The sequence below is a fragment of the Sceloporus undulatus genome, chromosome 9 (genome assembly GCF_019175285.1).
Source record: "Sceloporus undulatus isolate JIND9_A2432 ecotype Alabama chromosome 9, SceUnd_v1.1, whole genome shotgun sequence".
Lineage (NCBI taxonomy): Eukaryota > Metazoa > Chordata > Lepidosauria > Squamata > Phrynosomatidae > Sceloporus > Sceloporus undulatus.
In genome coordinates this window covers 33496062-33520230 of record NC_056530.1, presented here as the reverse complement: position 1 = coordinate 33520230, position 24169 = coordinate 33496062, and the positions used below count along the sequence as shown (strand labels likewise).

Genomic DNA, 24169 nt, shown 5'->3' with positions numbered 1-24169 from the left:
GGGGCATCTCACAGATAATATAACACCTGATCCAGATGAGTATAGTAATGCAATCCCTCCTGAGATCTTCAGCCAAAACAGAGACACAAGTTCCACTAAATAAGCTACAAGTTTATTATAGAGCTTTGTATTTTAAAAATGGAGAATCGTACATAATGGGCCCTTGGTATCCACTGGGATTTGGTCCCAGGACACACACACACACCCCAGAATACCAAAATCAAGTCCCAATAAATATAACGGCGTAGTAAAAAGGAAATCCCAGTATTCTCCTAGGATAGAGTCATGGCAGTTAAAGTAGTGTCAAACTGTTTTAATTCTGCAGTGTAGATACATCCCAGGATGGCCGGACTGATAACTGGAGAAGACTTCTGTACATTTTTTAAAAAGGGTAGAAAGGGAAATTTGGGCAGGTTTTGCTTGTTATCTGGTTGTGTAAATTTACAGCGCTTTATAAATAAAGGTTAATAATAATAATAATAATAATTGTGTGACAAGCAACAACAACTGAAATTCCCTCTTCTACCCAGCCATTTAATCCACAGGAGCCCTCTCCAGTTTTCAGTCTGGCACCCTAACACACAGCAAATCCTGTTTCAGTGTCTCCTTCAATATAAATACATGAAATACAACAACAGGACTGTAAGATCATGTTTCCCCCTCGTCCCAGACACCTTTTTCAGATATCCCACCTGATGAAGAATGAAGATTTCAAAAGTTGGCACACATTTTTTTGGTGCTCTAATAAAAAGGCAACACCACAATACAGATTTTGGATTTTTTCTTATAGCCAACCTCTGCTTTCTTGTATAGCCTCCACCAGGTAACTTCTTAAATGCCGCTGCAATGGGTACGGAGGAGGGAGGCCACAAGTTGAGGCTGTTCTCTCCTAATGCGGTCTTTTTGCCAGTAAGACAAGCCCAGCCTGCCATTCTTAGGAAAGCCCCATCTAGGCGAGGTTCTCTTGCCAGCTGAGGAAGCTCCACAATATGTATTCAGGAGCCTGATTTATTTTGTTCTCTCCCCAAAAACTTACACCATAAGCAAGAGAAAGGGGCCAAAGATATCTCTGCTCCTAGTAGGGACTCCAAAAGTACCTTTTCAACTTTTAAAAACCACACTTCAGAAATAAACCAATATCTTACTGTCTCAGCTTTCTGCAAAGTCAGCAAGCCAGGATTCCAGCCACCTTCAGGCAAAGAAGAGGAACTATTTGGCACAAGAAATCCAAGGATGATCTCTCTCTTTCAAGCTCAACATTGGCCAAGAAGCTTGCCCACCGCAGTCTTAGCACTGGCGATACAGTCATTGACCGAGACACCTTCATAGGAAGCTCCTATCAGGCTCAGAGGTAGTTTCTGCTGCACCAGATAAGTAGCTATATTCTCTACAGAGAAAGGAAGAGACACCAGTTAATCTAGTTCTGAGGGTCAACACTGAAACTCATGATTTATGGCAGCTTATGAGATCACTGGCCATGCTGCCTCGGGGTTCTGGAAGCTGTTGTCCAACTTTTCTCCACTGCAATTTACTGTCACTGCTCAAGGAATAGAAGGCATGCTGATCCAATTTGCAGATGACACCAAATTAGGAGTAGCTAACACCCCAGAGGACAGGATCAAAATTCAAAATGACATGAATAGATTAGAAAGCTGGGCCAAAATTAACAAAATGAACTTCAACAGGGAGAAATATAAGATAATGCACTTAGGTAATGAAATGCGTAGATATAGAATGGGGGACACCTGGCTTAAGGAGACTATGTGTGAAAGGGATCTAGGAGTCCAAGTAGACCACAGGTTGAACATGAGTCAACAGTGTGATGTAGCAGCTAAAAAGGCCAATGCTATTTTAGGCTACATCAATAGATCTAGTGTTTAGATCAAGGGAAGTAATAAAAAATGGTGAAGGATCTAGAAACCATGTTCTACGAGGAGAGACCTAGGAAGCTGGGTATGTTTAGCCTGGAAAAGAGACAATTCAGAGGTGATATGATAGCCCTGTTTAAGTATTTGAAGGGGTCTCACATTGCGGATGGAGCAAGCTTGTTTTCTGCTGCTCCAAAGACTAGAAAATGGAACAATGGATTATTATATAAGCTATACGAAAAGACATTCCACCTTAACATTAGTAGGAACTTTCTGACTATAAGAACTGTTTGACAGTGGAACACACTTCCTCAGGAGTGTACTGAAGTCTCCTGCTTTGGAGGTCTTCAAACAGAGGCTGAGTGGCCATCTGTTGGGGATGCTTTGACTGAGAGTTCCTGCATGACAGAATGGGGTTGGACTGGATGGCTCCTGGGGTCTCTTCCAACTCTATGACTCTGCAATTCTACCTTCTATGATTCAGTGATGGCCTTATAAAAATAAACCAGAATGTTAACAGGAGGAGAAATGATAGCTTGATAGATCCCTCATGACCAGGGACAATCTACCTTGTAATTTTCACTCACTAGGGAACAGAAATGGGGGAAAATATGACTGCAGCCATTCCCTGTTTGTGGAACTTCTAGAGGCATTTGGTTGGATCTTTTTAATGAAATATAGAAAATATAAAATAATCTGATGATTCTGGTTAATAAAGTATTAAATTAAATGGTTTAGAAGGGTCATATTCCCACATTTGATTACTACAATAAAGCCTTATTAAAGAGATAAAAGTAATCCCTATGAAAGTTCTTATTCAGGTTCACATCTTAATAGTCATATGATGCTATATAGTGAATGTTTGATACTTTACATGCAATGCAATGTAATGAAGCTTAAGCTCCCTGAGATTGTGATTCTCCATGAAGGGAAATATATATGATTGTATATCTATATATTTATATATAATAAATACCCCATAATAGTATCCTGGGATTCCAATATTTAAGAATGTTTAAGTATAATGTTGACTTGTCTTATCTGATTGAACCATCATTATGAATTGGGCACTCAGATGACTAGGAGCTGACAATGGTGACCATAGACGGAATTCAGATTAATTGACAACTGTTTCAGTTGCTCTATGTCTGTGCTACAAGTACTCTCCATCTTTCCAAATACTTTATTGTAAAAGGAGGACTAGCAAAAACCTACCTATGTGTTTCCAGTGGCCAAGTACATACTGTGGGATGCAAGCCTGCAAAAATATAAAGGGTCAAAGTATTGGCAAAGTCTTTACTCCAACTGCGGAGGTTCCTAGAAAATGTAGTTAAAAAGACAAATGGCAAAATCTGGAGCTCCTCTATTTTACTGAATTAATTTACTTACAGTAGGCCTTTTTGATCTGAGAATTCCACCAACTGTGGCTCAATCATCCCATATTAGTAAATGGTGGTAACATGAACACAGACACACTGAAGCGTCCACATTCATATGACTGCCATTTCATGTGCAATTTTTTTACTATCCATGCTGGGTCCCGGAACCAAATCCCCATGGATATGGCAGGCCCACTGCATTTTATCGATTATATTTCTATCCTGAGATCTCAAGATCTCTGATCAACTTACAATAACCAATTTAAAATTTAAGGCAATAAAAACAAAGAACAATATAAGTCATGTAAATATTCTAAAGGCACATCCAACGGGGCATAAAGTTAAAAGCTGCAGTTACAACTATTAGTCATTAGGCCCCAAAGGCTTTTATAAAAAGTCAAATTTTAGCTTGGTACCAAAATGTGACCAAATGTTGGGGACAGAGAGACACCCCACAGCAATCTAGTCTTATTTTGTTTCTGTTTTGCTATTCATACATGCTCAGTCATCCTAGCACACATTCTGTTGTTGTTATATGCCTTCAAGTCAACTCCAACAGATGGTAATTGTATCTTAGGGTTTTCTTGGCACTACTGATTTAGAGGAGGTTTGCCATTGTTTTCCGCTTAAGCTAAGAGAGTGTGATTTGCCCAAAGTGACCCAGTGGGTTTCTATAGCTGTCCAGGTCTCCCAAAGCACTAGAGCAGTGGTCCCCAAACTATGACCTTCAAGAGATTTCAGACTTCAGCTCCCAGAAACCTCAGCCATGTTGGCCAATGATCTGGGATGCTGGGAGCTGAAATTCAAAATCCTTAAAGAGCACAGTTTGGGGACCACTGCACTACACCAACACTCAAACCACTATGGTTCTTGGTCTATCCATTTGATTTTAACTTGATAGGGATCGAGACAGCTAGTGTGGTGTAATGGTTTGAACGTTAGACTATGACTGGAGACCAGGGTTCGAACCCCTGGTCATCCACAGAAACCTACTGTGTGACCTCAGGTGAGTCACATACTCTCAGCCGCAGAACAGCCTGCGAACCACCTTATGGCTGTCATAAGTCAGAAACAACTTGAAGGCAGAAAACAACAATAGAGATTGAGAGTCTGGGCCAGGAATTGTAAAACAGCTTGCAAAGCAGAAACAGATCACTATCTTATAGCTTCAGAATACGTACCTTCTGCACCTTGACAATGGCCCGAGAGGGCTCTGCAGATATCCCAAGTTGTTTTTTGACAGCCGCTTCAGCACGCTTCAGCAACACAGTGTGGGAAACTGTGTCAGGGTCACCAAGACCTGGCATGAACCATGCGCCACCCAGCATCACCTGTAAAGCAAAGGAACACATGAAGTAGATGTATATCAGATCGGACAATTGGTCCAACTTGTCCAGTACTGTTTGCTTCAATTGGCAGAATCTCTCTTCAACATTTCAGGCAGTGGGGGGGGGCATGCAAGAGGGTTTTTCCCAGAGCTTGGAAAAGTTATTTATTTGGACTGTATTTCTAAGAATACAGTCTAAGATAAACTCCTTCATAAACCAGCTTTAAAATATGTTAAAAACACAGTGGGCGCTTGGTATCTTCTGTGGATACTAAAATCCAAACAATGGCATAGCGAAAAGGTGTCCCTTACATACATACATACATTCACAAAATCAAGGTGTGCTTTTTGGAATGTATACACAGTCAGCTCATACAGTTCGATAATCTTTCTCTCTTGAGCTATGCTCAGATTCAATGCCTTGTTTGTAACCTCAACTCCTATTTTCTCAAATGAAGCCGTTAATTTATCATCCAGAGGCTTCAGTTCAGCTGTTATATCAGCTTCAAGTTAAGATCGGCTTTGAACTTCTAAATAATTCTTTTTGACAGATCCTAAATACACTGCAGAAATAATCTAGTTTGAGATCGCTTCAACTGCCCTGGCTCAATGCTAGCGAATTCTGAGCACTGTAGTTTTGTGAAACATTTAGCCTTCTCTGTTAGAGAGCTCTGGTGCTACAATAAACTACAATTCCCAGGGTTCTCTATCACTGAGCCAGGGCAGTTAAAGCAGTCTCAAACGGGATTATTTCTGCAGTGTTTTTGGACCATAGTCTTCTAAACAGTTGCTATCTTTACCAGCTTTTGAAGGTTCAGGTGTTTGAATGCCATCTTAATAAGTTCTTCTTCCTCAACCATTTGCATAGATTCCATGTTCTGTTTTGTTTTGATGAAAAATAGGTTTTTATCTCAGTCCTGAGTGGATTATGTTGCCTGCCCCATTCTAATCACTAGCAATATTTCCCCCCTATGCTTACCAATGTTTTAACAGCTGATTTCATCTTTTACATACAGGTAGATGAAGAACAAAGCAATTAACCAGCCACCTTGCTTAGTGCTTGGCCACCTTGCTTCCCAATATTTAGGTCTCTTTGGAGATTCCAAATGTGCCTATGGGGCTTATATTTACTTCAAAATCCTACAAGAGGTGGTTAGGTGAACACCAAAGAATATAGCCCTTTCCCTTCCCGGAAACCAGTTCTTACTGTCAGGCGAACAGCAGACCCACTGGATCCGTCCTGTTCAGGAAACGCAACTGAGTCATAAACAATGCCAAGTACAGAGTTGTCCTCAAAAGATGGTACCAGGTGCCCGAAACCCTAGAACAAAGGAAATCAAAAGTACACAACAGACTCAGTTGGTGGTGTTCATACCTGTTTAGCTGTAAAGGTTCTGGAAGAACTAGCCATGCCTTGAAAACAATAGTAAGAAATAATTCCTTACTGGTAAAGCTAGTTTGAGAGAGCCAGCATAATGGTTTGAGCATTGGACTATGACTCTGATCAGATTTCAAATCCCTACTCAGCCATTGAAAACCACTGGGTGACTTTGGTCAAGTCACACTTTTGGAGCCTCAGAGAAAGGCAAAAGCAAACCCTTCCTGAACAAATCTTGCCAAAAAAACCTCTGCGACCGGTTTCCCTTTGGGTCACCACAAGTCAGTTATGACAGGAAGGTACACACCAGCAAAATGCTTGTTTGCAATAATTAAGGTGACACTAAGCTATATTATGAGGGATGGCGGATACCTTTTACTGGGTAGCTCTTTTTGGTTATTGTTCTAATTCCAGGGGTATGGCATCACTAAATGGTGGAGAAGGTCGAAGTGCTGGCTCATACGTCTGCTTCATGCTCTATCATGAGAAGGTTAAGGTGGACAGAAGCAGAGTCTGTTTTTTATTGTCAGCCAGCCATTGTCAGTATTCAGATATTTTTAAAAGAGTAACTTATAAGGAATTTTTTAAAAGTTAGTTTTAAGAAATGAGAATAACTACTTCTAAAACCTTTCAACTATATACTGTAACTGTGACTAATTAGTTTCAAAAGTAACTCTCCGAGTTTTCAAAACCTGGTAGAAAAGACAGATTGGGAAGCCCTCCAGATAATAGATTGCAACTCCCATGAGCCTTGTTTGCAAGGTAAGCCTGAGAGTGAAAGCAGCCCAACAATTTAATCAGGAGCTTTGTTTTTTGATATCAGCTGCTTCTTTTAAACCTCTCTTTTCTCACCAATGTTCTAAACTAAGATCTCTTCTATCCTCCTCCATGCTGCGTACATTAACCCCTCTCAGCCAGATATAATTTTTTAATAATTATATTATATTATATTTATTTTATTTACACTCATCCCACCACATTCACTGGGGTCAGGGGCACAGGAACCCGGTGAATGTGACAAAAACACAAATAACAAAAACACTATGTTTTTACCTAGGAGAACACCACTCTAGGAATCTTTGGGTCCTCCAGGGCAACTCTCTGCTCAACATCTGCCAGACACTGACCACAGAATTGTGTAACAAAATGCCTAGTGGAAGTGTTCTCTCTAGGAATCTCTAGGTCCTTCAGTGTGACTTTTGGTTAACGTTGACCATAGAGTTGCGCCAGAAGAGCTCTAAATGCTTAGTGGAGTGTTCTCTCTAGGAATCTCTAGGTCCCTCAGTGTGACTTTTGGTTCAAGTTGACCACAGAGTCGCACTGGAGGACCTAGATATTCTTAGAGAGAACATATTAATAACATCCATGAATAATCAAATCTGCAAAAGTCAAATCTGCAAATGTGGAGGAATGAGTATATATTTTATTTTATCATTTTTGTAATGCTATCTTTTATTATTTTATTTATATCCTACTTTTCTGCTTATGCAGGACCAGGGTGACATACAGCATTATTAAAACAATATTTTAAAAAAGCCATTCCTCTGAAACTAAAAAGCACACATTAGTTTCAGATCCTTAACCTTGGAGATGACAGAACAAGGGGGCCTTAACTGAGAAAAGCAATTCTGATTCTTTATTTGTAACTCTGTTTTAAAGAATGTCAAATAAATTTTATTTTTTAAAATGCACTGAAAAATAAAAACAGCATGTTAGCCTATTCCAAAAGGCTGGAACTACGCTGGATAAAATCCTGTCTCAAGCCCCTGTCCGTCTATCTGGGGGTCAACCAGTCCAGAGATCCCATTAAAGCAGCAATCGTCTTTTCCATGGCAAAGCTCTAGTGCCTTTAGCAACTGAGCAACAGACAGAAACCCAACATATCAGGCCTCCTACCCTTTTGAAGCACAACGAAATTGGCAGAAACACCATGCTTTTTCTCCTTCACCTTTTATTACTTCTTGCCTATTGCTGGCTACCTTGTGTTTGGTGCAGAACAGGGGAATGTTTCATTTGTGGACTCAGAATCATCTCTGCTGGAGCAGAAAGCCTTAGGGCAGTTTCTTACCGTAACAGGGAGCACCACATTTTCATATTGCAGGTTGACTACTGCTACAGAAACAGCTTGGATGCTTAGCAGCTCACGCGCAAGTGGCTCAGCCCAGGTGGGAAGTAACACAGCAAGCTCTGAAAGCAGAAATGGGAGGGAAATGCAGATGAGGCTGATGAATCCTTGAGGGATATTTTAGGGCCTGCACAATCATTCCCACCTGGCCATCTCTTTTTTTAATTTAATATTCTTAAAATTATACCATACATAACATGCATACAAATATACATACATACATATATATAATTCTTACTTTCTTACATTCTAATACATTATATCTTAATATCTTTAATATACCACCTCAGTGCCCCCTTCCCCAGAGCCATTCCTATCCTTATATTCCACCCAAAATTTCAGCTCCTCTCATGAAGGTAATTTCCCGTCTTCTTTTCTCAGTGTTTTTTCAATAAAAAAATCCATATTTCATCAAAGTCATTTCTTTTCCACAGTCCTTTTTTCACTTTCAATATACATGTTAATTTGTCATTAATTGTTAATTTCCATACTTCTTTATATCATTCCTCCAATTCTACATTTATTTTTGTTTTCCAGTATCTTGCTATGATTCTTCTCACTGCTGTAAACAAATTTGTTACCAAATCTTTTTCCTCTTTTTCCCATTCCCCACCATTAAGGGGGTCTGGAAACCATGCCCTATGAGGAACGACTGAGGGAGCTGGGTATGTTTAGCCTGGAGAAAAGAAGGTTAAGAGGTGATATGATAGCCCTGTTTAAATATGTGAAGGGATGTCATATTGAGGAGGGAGCAAGATTGTTTTCTGCTGTTCCAGAGACTAGAAGACAGAACAATGGATGCAAGCTCCAGGAAAAGAGATTCCAACTCAACATTAGGAGGAACTTCCTGGCAGTAAGGGCTGTTGGACAGTGGAACACACTCCTTCCTCGGAGTGTAGTGGAGTCTCCTTCCTTGCAGGTCTTCAAACGGAGGCTGGATGGCCACCTGTCAGGGATGCTTTGGTTTGGATTTCCTGCATGGCAGGGGGTTGGACTGGATGGCCCTTGCGGTCTCTTCCAACTCTATGATTCTATGATAACAAAACTATATTTGTTTTTCTATCTAATTTTATATTTTGATATTTCTAATATCAAATAATAATTTTATATTTTGATATTTCTAATATCACTTTCCCCCCAATTTTTTGTACATATTTACATTGCCACCACATATGGATATATGACCCCAGTTCTTGACAACCCCCACCAGGCCATCTCTAATTTCACTCATAATAACCATATAGGACAAAAACAAAATACTGCAATATGGGAGTGCTCCAAGTCCTGCTTTAGAGTCTAGCCTGCCTGCCATGCCCTTTTCCGTAATATTCCATTTTATTCTGGACTTTGGGATCATAGACTGAATACTCCTAAAATCAGACCATGTGCTTTCTGTGGTGAGACTTCATACATGTATGGAACTTGGTACAGAGGTCTAAGAATTCAGGTTCGTAGTCCTTAGACGCCACAACTAAAAGTGAACATATCATGCCAGCTAACTCTCGGTAGAAGGCTGGTAGTCTTCCTCTGATAGAAGTGGTGGTGTAACTATACCTTTACTCAACTGAAATTTCTGACTCCTCTTACCTCTGGCTGGCAAAGCACTGATCACATGATCTGCCTCCACACTGCCATCTTCCAGCATTATCTAAGAAAGAAAAGAATAACTAGTGTTAGCCATGCTCCTCTCAGGCACAAGAGAAACTAAGGTCTTAACTTCTTTCTCGGATCACAGTGAAGGTCTGCTGAGCCCAACTATGGCCAGTTCTCATAGAAGGGAGAGCAGCTTGTGTATCATTTCAGGCTGTTCATATGACTACTTCTCTCTACTAAACATAGAAATCAAGTGAGCCTTCACCCAGACATGTTAGATTTCCATTTGTAGAAATTTTATATTTTATACATGATAGCATTAATTCATTAATGAAATATATGATAACATTAAATCCTATCATTGTCCACCTGAACCCTAAAGCATTACAGGCCATAGTCAAATTCTATAAGAGGGCACAGACTAAATGTTCACTTGGCTCTCTCAAACAAGACATTCAACCTTACACAAATTTCCATCTCCCAGATCCAGATTCATATAATTAATCCTCTTTTCTTCTTTTTGAAGTGTCCTCACTTCTGGGATTTTTTGGCCTCAGCTTTTCAAAAAGAAGCAAATCAAAGTTCCAGGGCATTTACTCAGACTTATAGCAAACATTACCTTCCCTTCAAATGATTTCTTGGCTTTTTTGTATTATTTAATTGCTGTTTAAATCATTTTTTATAAACATGAACACAATCATAAATATATTTTATAGCTATATAATAATATAGCTATAGCCATAATAAACATGCCAAAACAGAAAAATAAGCATACACTGACTCCCCCCAAACTGGTGGGTATATACCATTATTACTCTACTGCCTTATATATAATATATTTTAGCCTCTACAATATTTCCAATTCTGTTTATTTTACAAAACCTAAAACTGATTCATATCCCCAATGTCACTTCAATTATGTAATAAAAAACTCAATCTTTCTTAAAACTATTCAAAGATTTTTCTTTGATCAGCAATGCCACTTTATCATTTTCAGCAAATTCAATCCTCTTCATTAGCCAATCCTCTTTGTTGTTTTGTCAGTGTCCTTCCATCTCTGGGCATATATTATTCTCGCTGCTGTAATCATATATTGCAATATTTTTTCCATTATTGAAATGCTTTAAAACAATGTATGACCCCTGGGAAATTCATTTTGTGAGCAACTCAAAAATACAGATTTTTATTATTAATAATAATGTACAGTGCACCCATGTCATACATGGGTGTGCCATAAATGGCTTTCAACTTACACTGAAGCTGTGCACTGGAATAGGTAGTGGTGTGCGTGCTGTGTGCATGAGCTCCATTGTTTTCAATGGAGCTCGAGTATATGCGGTATTTCCCTTATGCAGGGGGGGGGAGGTCTGGAATGGATCCCCCACATAAGGGAAGGCCCCACTGTATTTTACATGGCTTCACAAAAATTTTGTGAGGTAGGCTAGACCAAGTGAGCTTCATGGTTGAGTACAGTTTGAACCTGGCCCTCACCAATGCTAGCCCAACTCCAGCACTCCAAGAAAGCCTTCCTCAGTACTATCAATTCAACCATTCCTACTCAGCAGGCCCACTGCTTGCAGCTGTCTTACCCGCCAGGAGCCAGATGCTGATCTCTCCAGCTGTTTGACAGGGCTGTCACAGTGGATCTCCACCCCGCGCTGCTTCAAGAAATCCTCCAAAGCTTCAGGGAGGGATTGCATCCCACCACGCAGGGACCACTGGCTCCAGCGCCCCTCCTGGGCCCTGCGGATCAGTGCAGAATCCAAGGGGATGCTTTTTCCTAGCATGAAAACAGTTGAGAGAGAAGTGCTGAATAACCTCTCTCCTTCTTCTACAGCTGATAGCAGATTATTCTATTACATCTTTTCTTTATTGGATTCCTTTCTCTCTCTGTAGCAGGTAAGTCTCTAGTTTGCATCTCTTGGCTGACAGAGATTGGCTAGCTCTTGCCAGGCTTTCTCAGATCTTCTCTTCACATATTATACTAAATCATCCTTGAGCTTTACTGGCAATGATTCTTACTAGGTTTTCAACATGATTTTTTCTAAACTACCTAGATATACCAAGGGCTGAATCTGGAGGAAAAAAAAGCAGGAACAGCTCCATCATGCCTATATGAAACATAAATGAGTCTTCTTTAGACATTAGGCCAAGAACCAGATGAAAGGCCCTCAACTGCCACTTTCCTTTCAAATTTTTTTAATTAAGTGTTAGAGCCCAAACAAGACCTGACCACTTTGATAAAATGATGGGAGTTGGATCTCACTATTATCTCCTGTTTTCCTTTCCGGCCTCACCTCCACCAAGAACCATGCCCATGATGACAGAACGGTGCGTCTGCTCAGCCTGGAACAGCGCTGGGAAGCAGGAGCGCATACTCAACGTCCGGCAGTCTCCAGCAAACACACCTCGGCAGAGACTGTCAATCACGATGTCAGCTAGCTATGGAAATCAAGAACACAGTGCTCAAGCATATGAAATAGCAGTTCCAAGGAGAGTTGGGCAATGTCACTTTTTGAATTATCGCTCCCAGCTTCTCTAGTTAGCATGGCAGCTGGAGACACTGGAAGTTGTAGTCTACAACTAAAACTTCGTTTAACTCTGGCACCCAATTAACCAACCATGATGCTAGGGCGAGCACATGGCATTTCACTTTTACAATGGACCATAGCCCTGCCTTTTCATGAATGTTTTTAACCCCTGAAATGGTTTGTCCTGACTGCTACCAAGGAGGAGAGGCGTTCTGTGAGATAACAGGGTGGAGCAGTGTGCTTTCACTTCTGGCCAATGTGGGGAGCTGATAAAGGCAGACAACCATGTCCCACCCTTGACTTGCTTTTCCAGTTCCACAGCTTCTGGAAAAATAATGCCAGGAAAATATAAACTGCTCAGCCTTCTAGCTTCCTCACATTAATTAAAGTATTTGGAGAGGAGGGATTCATCCTCACCTGCCTGCTTCTATGATACTAGCAGTCACTCAGTAGAAAGAAAATCAGACAAAATAGTTCTGTTCTTGTGAAGAAGATCTTAATACTGTATACCCAAAAAGCTACATTCTAAGCTGCCTTCAGTGGTACAGGAATAAGTGTTGGGGAGAATAACTGAGGCAGAAGAGAACAGTTTCTGAAATTATCTCTTCCTATTATTGCGATTTCTTGCTTAAGGAAAAAATGTTACCAGATTTATTCCCTGATCTAGCCCTGCCTTTAACTACAGGCTGGCACACAGAAATGAAGATCTTCTGCAAAGTACCAGGCAGCTACTAAAAGGCAGAGGAACAAGGCCTGAATCAAAGGTCAATTTTCTCTTTAAGACAGGAGGAGGCAATGCTTTTTTAAAGCATCTATAGGACAGTTAGGAAGTAGTACGTAAGTACCTCCTGGCCAAAGCGACGCCTCACGAAAGCATGGATGGTCTCATCTGGTTCAGAGCCACGAGAAGCTACTAGCTCTTTCAGACCACTCCAGACCAGAGGACGGGTGAAAGGAGGCACAGTCCGGAAAACGGCACTGGACACCCACCCACCCCAAAAAGAAAACAAAAGATATTATCAGTGTTAAGAGTACAAAGAAGAGTTTCCTCACATTCCAAAGTCATCTCCAGGGTTTCAAGGAAAGTAACATACCCAATACTTGACGGGAGTTTATGCAAGTCCCCTTGAACATAGAGGTAGCGGTTTTTGGACGCTGGGTGGCTGCCAGGGACAGGAAGAACCTCCGCTTCAAGTCCAAGTTCAGAGACCTGGGGATAAATTGCAATCCCAGAATGTTTCACCAAATTGCAGACTGTAGTCTTTAACTTACATCAACCATTTATTACAGTATGTTGAAAGATTTTGTAGCACCTTTGAGACTAACTGAAATAAAGAAGTTATTTCAGTTAGTCTCAAAGGTATTTTAAAAATCTCTACATACTGATTCTATAGACTAACACAGCTATATCTTTGAATTCTACCATTTATTATAGTAACAATAATGTTAGTTTGTGTCACCCTTCTTTATCCCTGCTAGCAATGCAGAAATGATGAAACCTACAGAATTTTAGAACTACATGAAGAATAATTTAAAAAGCAGAATAAAACAAAAGTGAAAAGAAGAAACAGTGGATAGTGGATTGTCAGGCCTAGAACTAAGCACCCACAGCAACCCAGTTAAAGTTACAGTTGGAGCAGAAAAAGCAAGAATGAAAGCAAGTCGCAATTAGTAGAACACTATTTCAAAATGCCTTTTACTGAAGTGCTACAGAAGTGAGGATCTTTTTTGTTGCAAAAGCGTAAGTCACAAAGTCAGAGCAAATCAAATCACATTTTGCCATGATCTAACTCAGGCCCCATACAGACAGGCCAAAATAAAGCTGCTTCGGGTCACTTTGGGGGTTTGCTGTTTAAATGAAGAACTGGAGCGCAGCTTTGGCACAGCTTCCGGACTCTTAGACACATGCATAATTTAAACAGCATACCTCCAAAGTGACCTGAAGCAGCTTTATTTTGGCAATCTGTATGGAGCCTCAGTTATCACAGCTGGGTGGTTCTGACCAAATGTGGTCCAAAACACACTGCAGAAAAAAATCAAGTTTGAGACTGCTTTAACTGCCCTGGCTCAATGCTAGGGAATTCTAGAAATTGTAGTTTTGTGAGACATTAAGCCTTCTCTTTCAGAGAGCTTTGGTGCCACAGTAAACTACAGTTCCCAGGATTTCCTAACACTGAGCCAGGGCAGTTAAAGTGGTTTCAAACTAGATTCTTTCTCCAGTGTGTTTTGGACCTGTCTCTCCATTTCTTGCCTGATCTTCCATATCCCTAACATACCATAAGAAGGGTGTTCTTTCCCACAGCGCCAGTAGGCCGGATCCCTCTAGGGCCATGTTCAAACACAGCTCCATCTTGCATACGTGTGGAACTGATCCAGCCTCCCAAGTGGCTGCTGCTTTCCAGAAGGATGACCTGAAAGGTGAAGAGGAGTGAATGTGATCCAACAGGATCTAGACAGATCTTTTTGCCAGTTGACTTTCAGCATAATTATTTATTTAATTCCCTCTATCTCAAGTTAAATGGTGGCAAGTTGTGTTGGTCATAAGATCAAAATGGGACCATCATCAATAGAAAGATAAAAGTAACCCCCTGAAGCCAAAGGTTTGCAATATTTAGTTGACTCCTAGGTTAACGTCTATTGTAAAAAAGCCCTCTCCTTGGACTAAAATGGTCAGTGAGCAGGGGCACCATAGTAATATTATCCCCATGCCAGAAATTTTGAAGTATGGGACAAACAGAGTGTGTTGTATTTCCCTGAAGAAAAAAATAGGTTTCAGAAAATTGAAAAAATGCAGTACTAGCTCTCTTTGCAGACTGAATGTCACTTAGTTATTTAACATACAATGTGTTATACAATCCTCCCTACATTCTCACAGTCTTCGGATGTGCGTCCCTCGCTTATGTGCGAGGGACGAACAGAGAGAGAATGAATGGGGTGCGCGCCCTTGCACACCCGTGCCTATGTTCAAGCCAATGGGGCTCGAAGATAGGCGAAACTCTGTTTCGCAAGGGGGTCCAGAACAGATCCCCCGTGAAAAAGGAGGGGCAACTGTATATAATTTGGCTAGGCATAGAAGTGTCTTTCTTGATACATTAAAGTACATTTTCTGTAATTAGAAATTGAATTTACTTTTTAAAATTTATTAAACATCCAAGTCCAAGTGTTTTTGTTAAGGGGGGGGGGGACTTCCAGCCATCTCTCATTCATGTATTTTCTCAGCCCACAATCATATGCTAAGTATTTTGCCATTCCCCCCTTTAACCCTTTAACTCCCCTTTTCTCTTCTTCTCCTTTCTTTTGTATTCCAATTGGGGGGAAAAGAAACAAACTAACAACAACAACGGAAACTAAAAACTTCAAATAATTAACCAGAGAAGATATTCAAGAATACCTAGCTCTCAGAAGCAAAAAGTCAGCTTGAGCTGGACCCTTCATATTGCTCTGTTTTGAAATGGTGATGGGTCTAGAAACCATGCCCTATGAGAAGAGACTTAAGGAGCTGGGGATGTTTAGCCTGGAGAAGAGACGGTTAAGATGTGATATGATAGCCTTGTTTAAAGGGATGTCATATTGAGGAGGGAGCTAGCTTGTTTTCTGCTGCTCCAGAGAATAGGATTCGGAGCAATGGATTCAAACTAGAGGAAAAGAGATTCCACCTCAACATTAGGAGGAACCACCTGACAGTAAGAGCTGTCTGACAGTGGATTGCACTCCCTCGAAGTGTACTGAAGTCTCCTTCTCTGGAGGTTTTTAAACAGAGGCTAGATGGCCATCTGTCAGGAGTGCTTTGATTGTGAGTTCCTGCATGGCAGGATGGGGTTAGACTGGATGGCCCTTGTGGTCTCTTCCAACTCTATGGTTCTATGAAATCCATGCTGCTTCTAACCCACTGCTGTTATGATTTTGTGACATGTTGCAATTGTACAATCACACAGAACCAGTCATATTGAACTGGCCATAGCAGTCATGGCTTTGCTCCATTTTTACACTCTGTAGCAAGTGTGATCCACGGATGGGGAAACACTCACCTTGGGTGCCTGGGGGTTTCTGGAGATGTAGTAGCAGGCAGCAAGACCACTCACCCCACCGCCAAGGACAGCCACGGTCCGTTGCATGAGAAATCTTGGGCACGGAAGGGAGAAGCTACACAGGAACTCGGAAACTGGTCACCCACCTGTTCTGTATCCCTAAAAACCAAACATAAAACAATAATGATGATGATGTGTAAACACCTTCTGCAAATCTCACATCTGGTTTAGATGGTAGATCTCTCCCTATGATGCAACAGTGTGGTGCAGCAGATGGCAGATTCTCTCCTTAATTCTGATTCCCTGGATAATACAGTCAGCCCTCCGCATTTGCAGTTTTTACTTTTGCGGTTTAGATTATTTGTGGATTAGGTCAATATGTTCTCTCTAGGAATCCCTAAGTCCTCCTGAGAAAGGATTTAGAGACAATTATAGAAAACACTTCTCTGGGCATCTGTAGGTCCTCCAGAATGATTCTATGGTCAACTTTGGGCAGATGTTGACCATACAGTCGCACTGGAGGACCTAGAGTTTCCTAGAAAGGTATTCCCTTAGGTAAAAAGAATAGTGTTTATGTGTGTGTTTTTCCCCACTTTCACAGGGGTCCTGTGCCCCTAACCCCAGTGAATGTGGAGGGACCACTCCATAGAATGGTAAGTTGGAAGCAGAGTGACCAGATGTCCTCCTTTTCCAGGTCATGTCCCACATTTCAACCTTCTGTCCAGGAGAAAGTCCAAAGTGTCCTCCAGTTTGAGCCTAAGCCTTCATATCTCTAAGCATGACTAAGAAGCCCACTGAATAACATCACACTGGATGTTCCCATTGAAGAAATGTGTCCATTTGGCAGCCTAATCTTGCTGTAAATGGGGGAAGAGGATGGATCCTTCTAAAATTCTGTTTTCCCAGGAGCAGACAAGACTTGCACCCAGAGCTTGGGGCACAATTGTTTCTCAGAGAGGAAAAGGATGGCAAACATGTTAAGCAATGGGCTGCTTGAGGACACAATGCAAACATGGAAGGTCTTTCCCCTTAATTTCAACACAATGGAGACACAAAAGGAATAATTTCAATGTAGATTCAGCCCAGGATTTGTTGTTGGTGAAATGCCATTTTAAGCATTTGTCTTGCTCAGGGTTCTATAAGAATTTTGCAACCCAACAAGGCATTTTAACAAACAAAATATGGTTGAAGACATGATAAAATCCAGTATATGTAATATACAGTGGTCCCTCCACATTCGCTGGGGCTACTAGGGCTGAGGGACTCCAGTGAATGTAGAAATGGAAAGAACACTGGAGGAGTCACACTCTCTCAGCCTCAAGGGAAGGGCATGGCAAGCCACCTCTGAACAAATCTTGCCAAGAAAACCCCAGGATAGGTTTGCCTTACAGGGCTGGGAAGAACCAGAAGGCCCAGAGCAACAACCTGGGCAAGTCACACTCTCTCAGCCTCAGAGGGCAGCCCCATGGCAAACCCTTTCTCAAGACACTGGCCAAGAAAACCCTGGGACAGGTTCGCCTCTCTGGGTGGCCAGAAGTCAGAAACAACAACAACAACACGCCCCTCCCTAAACTACAATTCCCATGATTCCAAAGGAGGCAGCCATAGCAGTTCCAGTAGAACAACTGCACTGTAAGAGTGCAATGTGGTACGGTCCTAATAGAAACCTCCCCCCCGCTATTTGGTTTCGTCCTCCTCTATCTCTTCCCTCTTATTGCAGTGGTCTAGCGAGAGAAGGCGCATGCGCGCGAGCACACCTTCACCTGAAGCGGATACCCTCCAGAGTTTCATTCCAACGCCTTCCCTCTTGGCCTGCGCCGCCTCCCCTTCTGCACCTGCCGCCCTCACGCCTCATCATCGCAGACATTTTGACTCCGCCCACTTCTTCTGCCATTGGCTACCTTAGAGGATGACGTAGGGCTCATGGGCTGGACGAGATGCCTCCAACCAAAAGTCGAGGCGGAGAGGGAAGGGCTTAGCGGGCATTAGGCCACGCCTCCCTCAGGCAAGACAGGCGATGGGTAGTGGGCGGGGCTTAGCCCCGCCCAACAGGCTTTTGAAAAATAACGGCTTCACCTCAGAGTGACTCTTTCTTTCTCTGAGTCTTTCCAAAGTGCTTTGAGAAGATCTCTTTGACCATTTGATCAAAGGAGGAGATGCCTGGCTTAACAGGGCTCCATGTGAAAGGGAACTAGGAGTCCCAGTAGGCCATGAGTAGAACATGAGTCAACAGTGTGATGCAGCAGCTAAAAAGGCCAATGCGATTCTAGCATCAATAAAAGTATAGTTTGTATCCATGGCTCTGAATCCAATTCTCTGGAGCATCAGGAAACAAGCTGCTTAATGACATTCCTTTGAGTATTTAAACAGGGCTATCATATCCCCTCTTAACCTTCTCTTCTCCAGGATAAACATCCCTAGTTACCCAAGTTGTTCCTCATAGGGCTTCATGGTTTCCAGACCCTTCACCATTTTGGTTGCCCTCCTTTGGACACATGGCTCCAGTTCCTCATGCTATGTCTACCACATTTCCTTCATCTACAAAGATGGTAATTTTATCAAGAGATCAAATTAGTCTGGCATGACTCAGAATCATAGAACTGGAAGAGACCCCAAGGAGGGCCATCCAGTCCAACCCCATTCTGCCATGCAGGAACTCTCAATCAAAGCATCCCCATTGACAGATGGCCATCCAGCCACTGTTTAAAGACCTCCACAGAAGGAGACTCCACCACAGTCTCTGAGGAAGGAGTGTCTTCCACAGTCAAACAGCTCTCCAAATGTTGTTCTGGGTCCTGTTCTCTGGAGCAACAGAAAACAAGCTTGCTCCCTCCTCAATAGGACATCCCTTCAAATATTTAAACAGATACCGATCCCAAGCTACCCAGCAACAAAAGACAAGAAAAAAGTCATTTTTTTAGTAAATTTATTCACAAAAAAGTTTAATCTCTTCATTTTTCTATCTTTATATACAAACCCATTGTTATGTACAAAGTCACACAGCTGTTAAAATGAGTAGTGGACATAATTTCACCTGAGGGGTTGGGGGATGAAGAGGTGGATGGAAGGATGGATGGAGGGACGAGGGAGGCCCTGCTTGTCACCCACACAAGCTCCCCCCCCCCCCCCACATTCTCTGTGTCCAGCTTCCCCCACAGCCTCAGTCCTTCCAGGGGACAAGCGTCATTCTCCAGTCTTGCCTTAAGACCTGGTGAACGTCTAAAACCCCCAACTTGGTACGAAGGGACAGGCAGATGCCCCGGGTTGCTCTTAGAAACAAACTCCACACAGTGTTGCTTGTCTGTTTTATTATTGTTTTGTCGATGTCTTCTGTAGTTTTAAGAAAACCCGAGCGCCAGTCTCTGAGGTAAAAGGGGCAGCTGGCCAAAGCGCTGGGTCTGGTATTTTTACTGCTTCTTCCAATGCATGTCATCCAGCTCATAAAAAAGGACATATCCTTCACTTGATGGGACCTGGTTCTCACTGATCGGAGAGACGCTGTCAAAGAGAGAAGATGGAAACACATTATTCCTTAATCCATCAACTTCTCTATCTTCTTTCACCAACCTAACCTTTTCTTCTCTTTCTATCCTCTTCTCTACACTTCCCACTTCTCTATCCATCTTCTCAGCTTTCCTCTTCCTTCCCATTCCGTCTTTCTCCACTTACACTTACATTCTACTACCTACTTATATCCTTCTCTTGATATTAACCTTCCATTTACTAATTTCTACTTTACCCCCTGCACCATCCATTCAGCCATATGCTTCCTACCTTCTCATTTATCAATCTTAATTTACACCTTTCTTATAATTCCTAATATCCGTTTCTATCTAATTGTTTATATATCTCTAACATTGCTTGGTTTTGTCACCTTTGCTACTTTCTTCTAAATTCATCCAAATTCTTCTGTGTCGTACGATTCTTATCCTCCTATAATCATATCACATTTATTATCTTGTCTCTTTTTATCCATTTAGATCAATGGTCCCCAAACTGTGCTCTTTAACAGATTTTGGTCTTAAACTCCCAGAAACCTCAGCCATGTTGGCCAATAATCTGGGATTCTGAGAGTTGAAGTTCCAAATCCCTTAAATCCTCTGGCCTGCGAGGGAGTGAACAGGCAGGTCCAGCTCCATCAGGGCTAGCCTGAAGATAGCCCTCCCTCCATGATAACTGTCATCCTTTGGCCTGTGAGGGAGTGAACAGGCAGGCCCAGCTCCATCAGGGCTAGCCTGAAGATAGAGAGCCCTCCCTCCATGATAACTGTCATCCTTTGGCCTGTGAGGGAGTGAACAGGGAGGCCCAGCTCCATCAGAGCTAGCCTGAAGAAAGAGAGCCCTCCATGATAACTGTCATCCTTTGGCCTGTGAAAGAGTGAACAGGCAGGCCCAGCTCCCCCAGGGCTAGCCTGAAGAAAGAGAGCCCTCCATGATAACTGTCATCCTTCAGCCTGTGAAGGAGTGAACAGGCAGGCCCAGCTCCATCAGGGCTAGCCTGAAGAAGAAGAGCCCTCTCTCCAGCCCATCTGCCTTGGTCCAGGCCTCAGACGGAGAGAAGAACCACTGGACCTCATCCTCTTTCCCACCACCATTCCTTTCTCCTTTTGTGTCATGTCTTTTAGATCGTAAGCCTGAGGGCAGGGACCCATCTAATTAAAAATAATAATTGTAAGCTGCTCTGATAGCCATTAGGGCTGAAGGGCGGGGTATAAATACCATAATAAATAAATAAATAAATAAATAAAGAGCAGTTAGGGGACCACTGATTTAGCTCAATGTTTCCCAAACTTTAGTTCTCCAGGTGTTTTGGACTTCAGTTCCCAGAAGCCCTATCTAGTGTGAGCAACAATCAAGAATTCTGGGAGCTGAAGTCTAAAACATCTAGAGGACCAAAGTTTGGGAAGACAGCTGCTCTGAATATAGAAAAGCACCTGTCGAGTTAAACATTTTATCATAACCCAACAAGATGCATCCATGGATTTAAAATCTCAATTAAAACATGGACAGAACTAACATAATCATGGGTGCAAGAAAACATCACAGCACTGATGAAAAGATCTAGTGAGAGGTTTAAAGGAGCATCTCTTTCTGAGCGTCTCTGTCGAGAGATCTTGATATACTGACAATGTAGTCTTTGTATTTTAGGTCAGGGATTGAGCTGAGTTTAGCCAAGGTTAAGGCTTTGAGGGGATAGTGCAAGAGGATAGCTCTTGGCATTTTTTCTTAAGGATTGTGGTGCAATTGCTGATCTGTGAGTATGCTCAATGTCAGATTTCTCTAAGGCTAACTCCAAGCAATTAATCCAGTTTAGCAAGAAGTATGCTAAATCTCCTTATTCCATACCCTCTGGGACTCCCTGCAGCATATGTTAAGATGTCTTCCCCAATCTTCTAAATCCTTGAAAGTCTCTGTTTGTTCACACCACAGTTTCATGAAATGCAGAATTACTGAGCAGGGGATTCTGTTTCTGGTCCACCTCAACGTAAGAAGAAACTTGCCAGTCCTTATGCAGCCGACCCTCCTTATCCACAAATTCAAGCATCCATGGGTTGAAAATATTCAGAAAAAGCATAAATTCCAAATTACAAAGCTTGATTTTCCATTTTATATAAGAGTCACTATTTTGTTATACCAATGGATTGAATGAGATTTGAGCATCCATGGATTTTGTTATCCATGGGGGGTCCTGGAACCAAACCCCAGCGGATAACAAGGGCCCACTGTAATTTAAAAATGGTTTTGTTGATAGTGCTTGCGAAATCTGAAAACCCAAACCTGTGGCTGAGAAAGGTCTGCAATGGATACAGAAGAAGGCATCAGTGCCCAAGGCTGGCAAAAATCAGGATGATGAAAACTCAGAATTCTGTCTTAACTGCCACTAACTACAAATTATTGCTTATTTTATGATATTTGGGGATATTGCTGTAAACATCTTGAAAACATTCAAACTGAAGGACGGTTAAATACATTTTTAAAAGCAAAACCAAGCAAAATGTTGTAGCACATTTATCTACCGGGAATCGTTGTAAACCCGCCAGCCAGACTGGTCCTTGCAGAAGGCTGTGTAATGGCCGTAGTGCACACTGCCAGAGTGGTTGCAGAGGGCATAAAGGTTGTACACAGGAGTACCTGCAAGAGAGAGAGAAAACCACCTTTTAAAAAAACCCAATTCCTTATTGCTGTGTTTTCAAGAACCACTATTTCTTGTAGTTGTTTAAAATGTAAACATGGGGCAAGCTGGGAAAGGTTCTTGCTCCCACCATGCCCCACTATGATTCTGATGGCTAGAAATGGAGGTGATGTTTTATTTTTAAATATCATGTGATGCTCTCACTTAATGCCGTTCTTTTTAATAAGGTGGGACAGAAGTTTTAATTTTTAAAAAATGAAAATAAGTATAAAGTCTCAGACCTTGCCTCAGAAAGGGAAGGCAGGGATTGCCCCATATTTGGCATACAACTCACCGGCCTTTTCACTGGCAAATTCCTTCAAGTTCAGCTGCTGAAGTGGGAAGTCCACAAACACAGAACATTTCTTAATGGAGTAGCGGGTGGTGGAGAAACGGTTCAGATCTAGGACAGGCAGAGTTAAGGAATGGCCAGCCAAGGCCCCACTTACAAGTATTGCTAATGGAAGTGGTCTTGGTAAATCCCAGAAGCTCAGATCCTAGCTCTGGAGGTCTGTGGTCCCTAAACTAACTGAAGAGTCAATAAGGGCAGAACATATAATGGTTCCCTCATGGTTTTATACCATCTGCCTGTCACCTTTGGTGTTTAAGAAAGGATACAGATAATACAGTTCAGAGTTCTTAGGACAGTACATAAATGGATGGGATGAAAGGAAGGAAGGAAGGAAGGAAGGAAGGAAGGAAGGAAGATGAGAGTCCACCTCAGCCCCCGTCTCCAGCAGCTATGCCTGGAAAAAGCACAAAGAATGGGAGGGAGGAAGGAAGGAAGGAAGTGCACCTATGAAAGAACCAGACAAGACCTTAAACGTAAAAGCGTACAACAGAGCACTACATTGTCCAAACCATTCTATTCTGCATCACCACACAAGGCTGCGAGAGCTGGACAGTGAAGAAAGCAGATGAAAAGAAATTCAGCTCATTCGAGATGTGATGCTAGAGGAAAGCCCTGAGGAAAACACGGACAGCCAAAAAGACAAACAAATGGATCAAGCCTGAACTCTCCTTGGAAGCCAAGGTGAAGAAACAGGGGCTGCTGTACTTTGGCTTGTATCATTAGAAAAGACAATAATGCTAGGAAAGATAGAAGGTAGTAGAGAGAGAGGAAGACGTCATGCCTGATGGCTGGGCACAAATAGGGAGGTCACAGGAGAGAATCTGCAGAGCCTAAGTAGAGCACTTGAGGACAAGGGGTCCTGGAGATGTCTCATCCACAGGGTCACCATGAGTCAAGGGCTGACTCAAGGGCAGTTAACGCACACACTGTTCATTGTGCTTAACTTTACTCTCTCAAACAACTAGGTAAAACTGGCCAGTATTACAATTTTGTGGTTTTGCTCTGCTATACTGATTTACAGCACACCCACAAATAGATCGCTGAGACCTATGAACCTACAACTTTTACTGGCCTGAAAGTCGCTCCAGACTAAAATTCTGAAAGGATACGTAACACAAGGATGCGAGGAAAGCGTTGGATGGTCAGCTTCTTAGTGCTTCGGGTCCTCTGCCGGCATTTGTCACATTCCTATGCAAGAAAAAGAGAGAGAAGAAAATAAAATGAAAACAAAGACTAGAGAAGCCAAAACTGACTTCATGGATTGCAGTTCCCAGAATATCTTAGCCAGGAAGACTAAGGTATCCTCACTTAGACCCAAACTTGGATGCTATGATTAGAATATACCATAGGCATTGGCTACACTTCTACCCTGTTATTTCGAATATGAGATTGGGATTTGTTTGGCATACAAAATGGC

General features: G+C 42.0%; 2 protein-coding genes across 4 annotated transcripts in view; both read right to left on the bottom strand.

The window, feature by feature from the left end:
- Positions 1–96: 96 nt before the first annotated feature.
- Positions 97–18090, bottom strand: PPOX (protoporphyrinogen oxidase). Of its 2 annotated transcripts, none has more exons than XM_042441015.1 (13): positions 17987–18090; positions 16230–16388; positions 14478–14612; positions 13296–13411; positions 13047–13179; positions 11968–12112; positions 11260–11450; positions 9665–9725; positions 8021–8139; positions 5782–5895; positions 4429–4578; positions 3084–3126; positions 97–1387 (listed from the first exon to the last, which is right to left on the bottom strand). In XM_042441015.1, exons 2-13 carry the CDS (start codon positions 16314–16316, stop codon positions 1254–1256), a joined length of 1428 nt encoding a protein of 475 aa, XP_042296949.1. In that variant the 5' UTR covers positions 16317–16388; positions 17987–18090; the 3' UTR covers positions 97–1253. The 2 variants fall into 2 exon arrangements, with proteins under 2 accessions (XP_042296949.1, XP_042296950.1); XM_042441016.1 differs by having other exon boundaries at positions 17993–18068.
- Positions 18091–19141: 1051 nt separating this feature from the next.
- USP21 (ubiquitin specific peptidase 21) overlaps positions 19142–24169 on the bottom strand; it is a 32921-nt gene continuing 27893 nt past the window's right edge. For both annotated transcript variants that reach the window (XM_042440518.1, XM_042440519.1), the window contains 4 exons: positions 23862–23940; positions 22696–22803; positions 22246–22360; positions 19142–19727 (listed from right to left, as the gene is read on the bottom strand). In XM_042440518.1, coding sequence (XP_042296452.1) covers positions 19637–19727; positions 22246–22360; positions 22696–22803; positions 23862–23940 — 393 coding nt within the window. In that variant the 3' untranslated portion in view covers positions 19142–19636. The remainder of the gene's footprint in view (positions 19728–22245; positions 22361–22695; positions 22804–23861; positions 23941–24169) is intronic.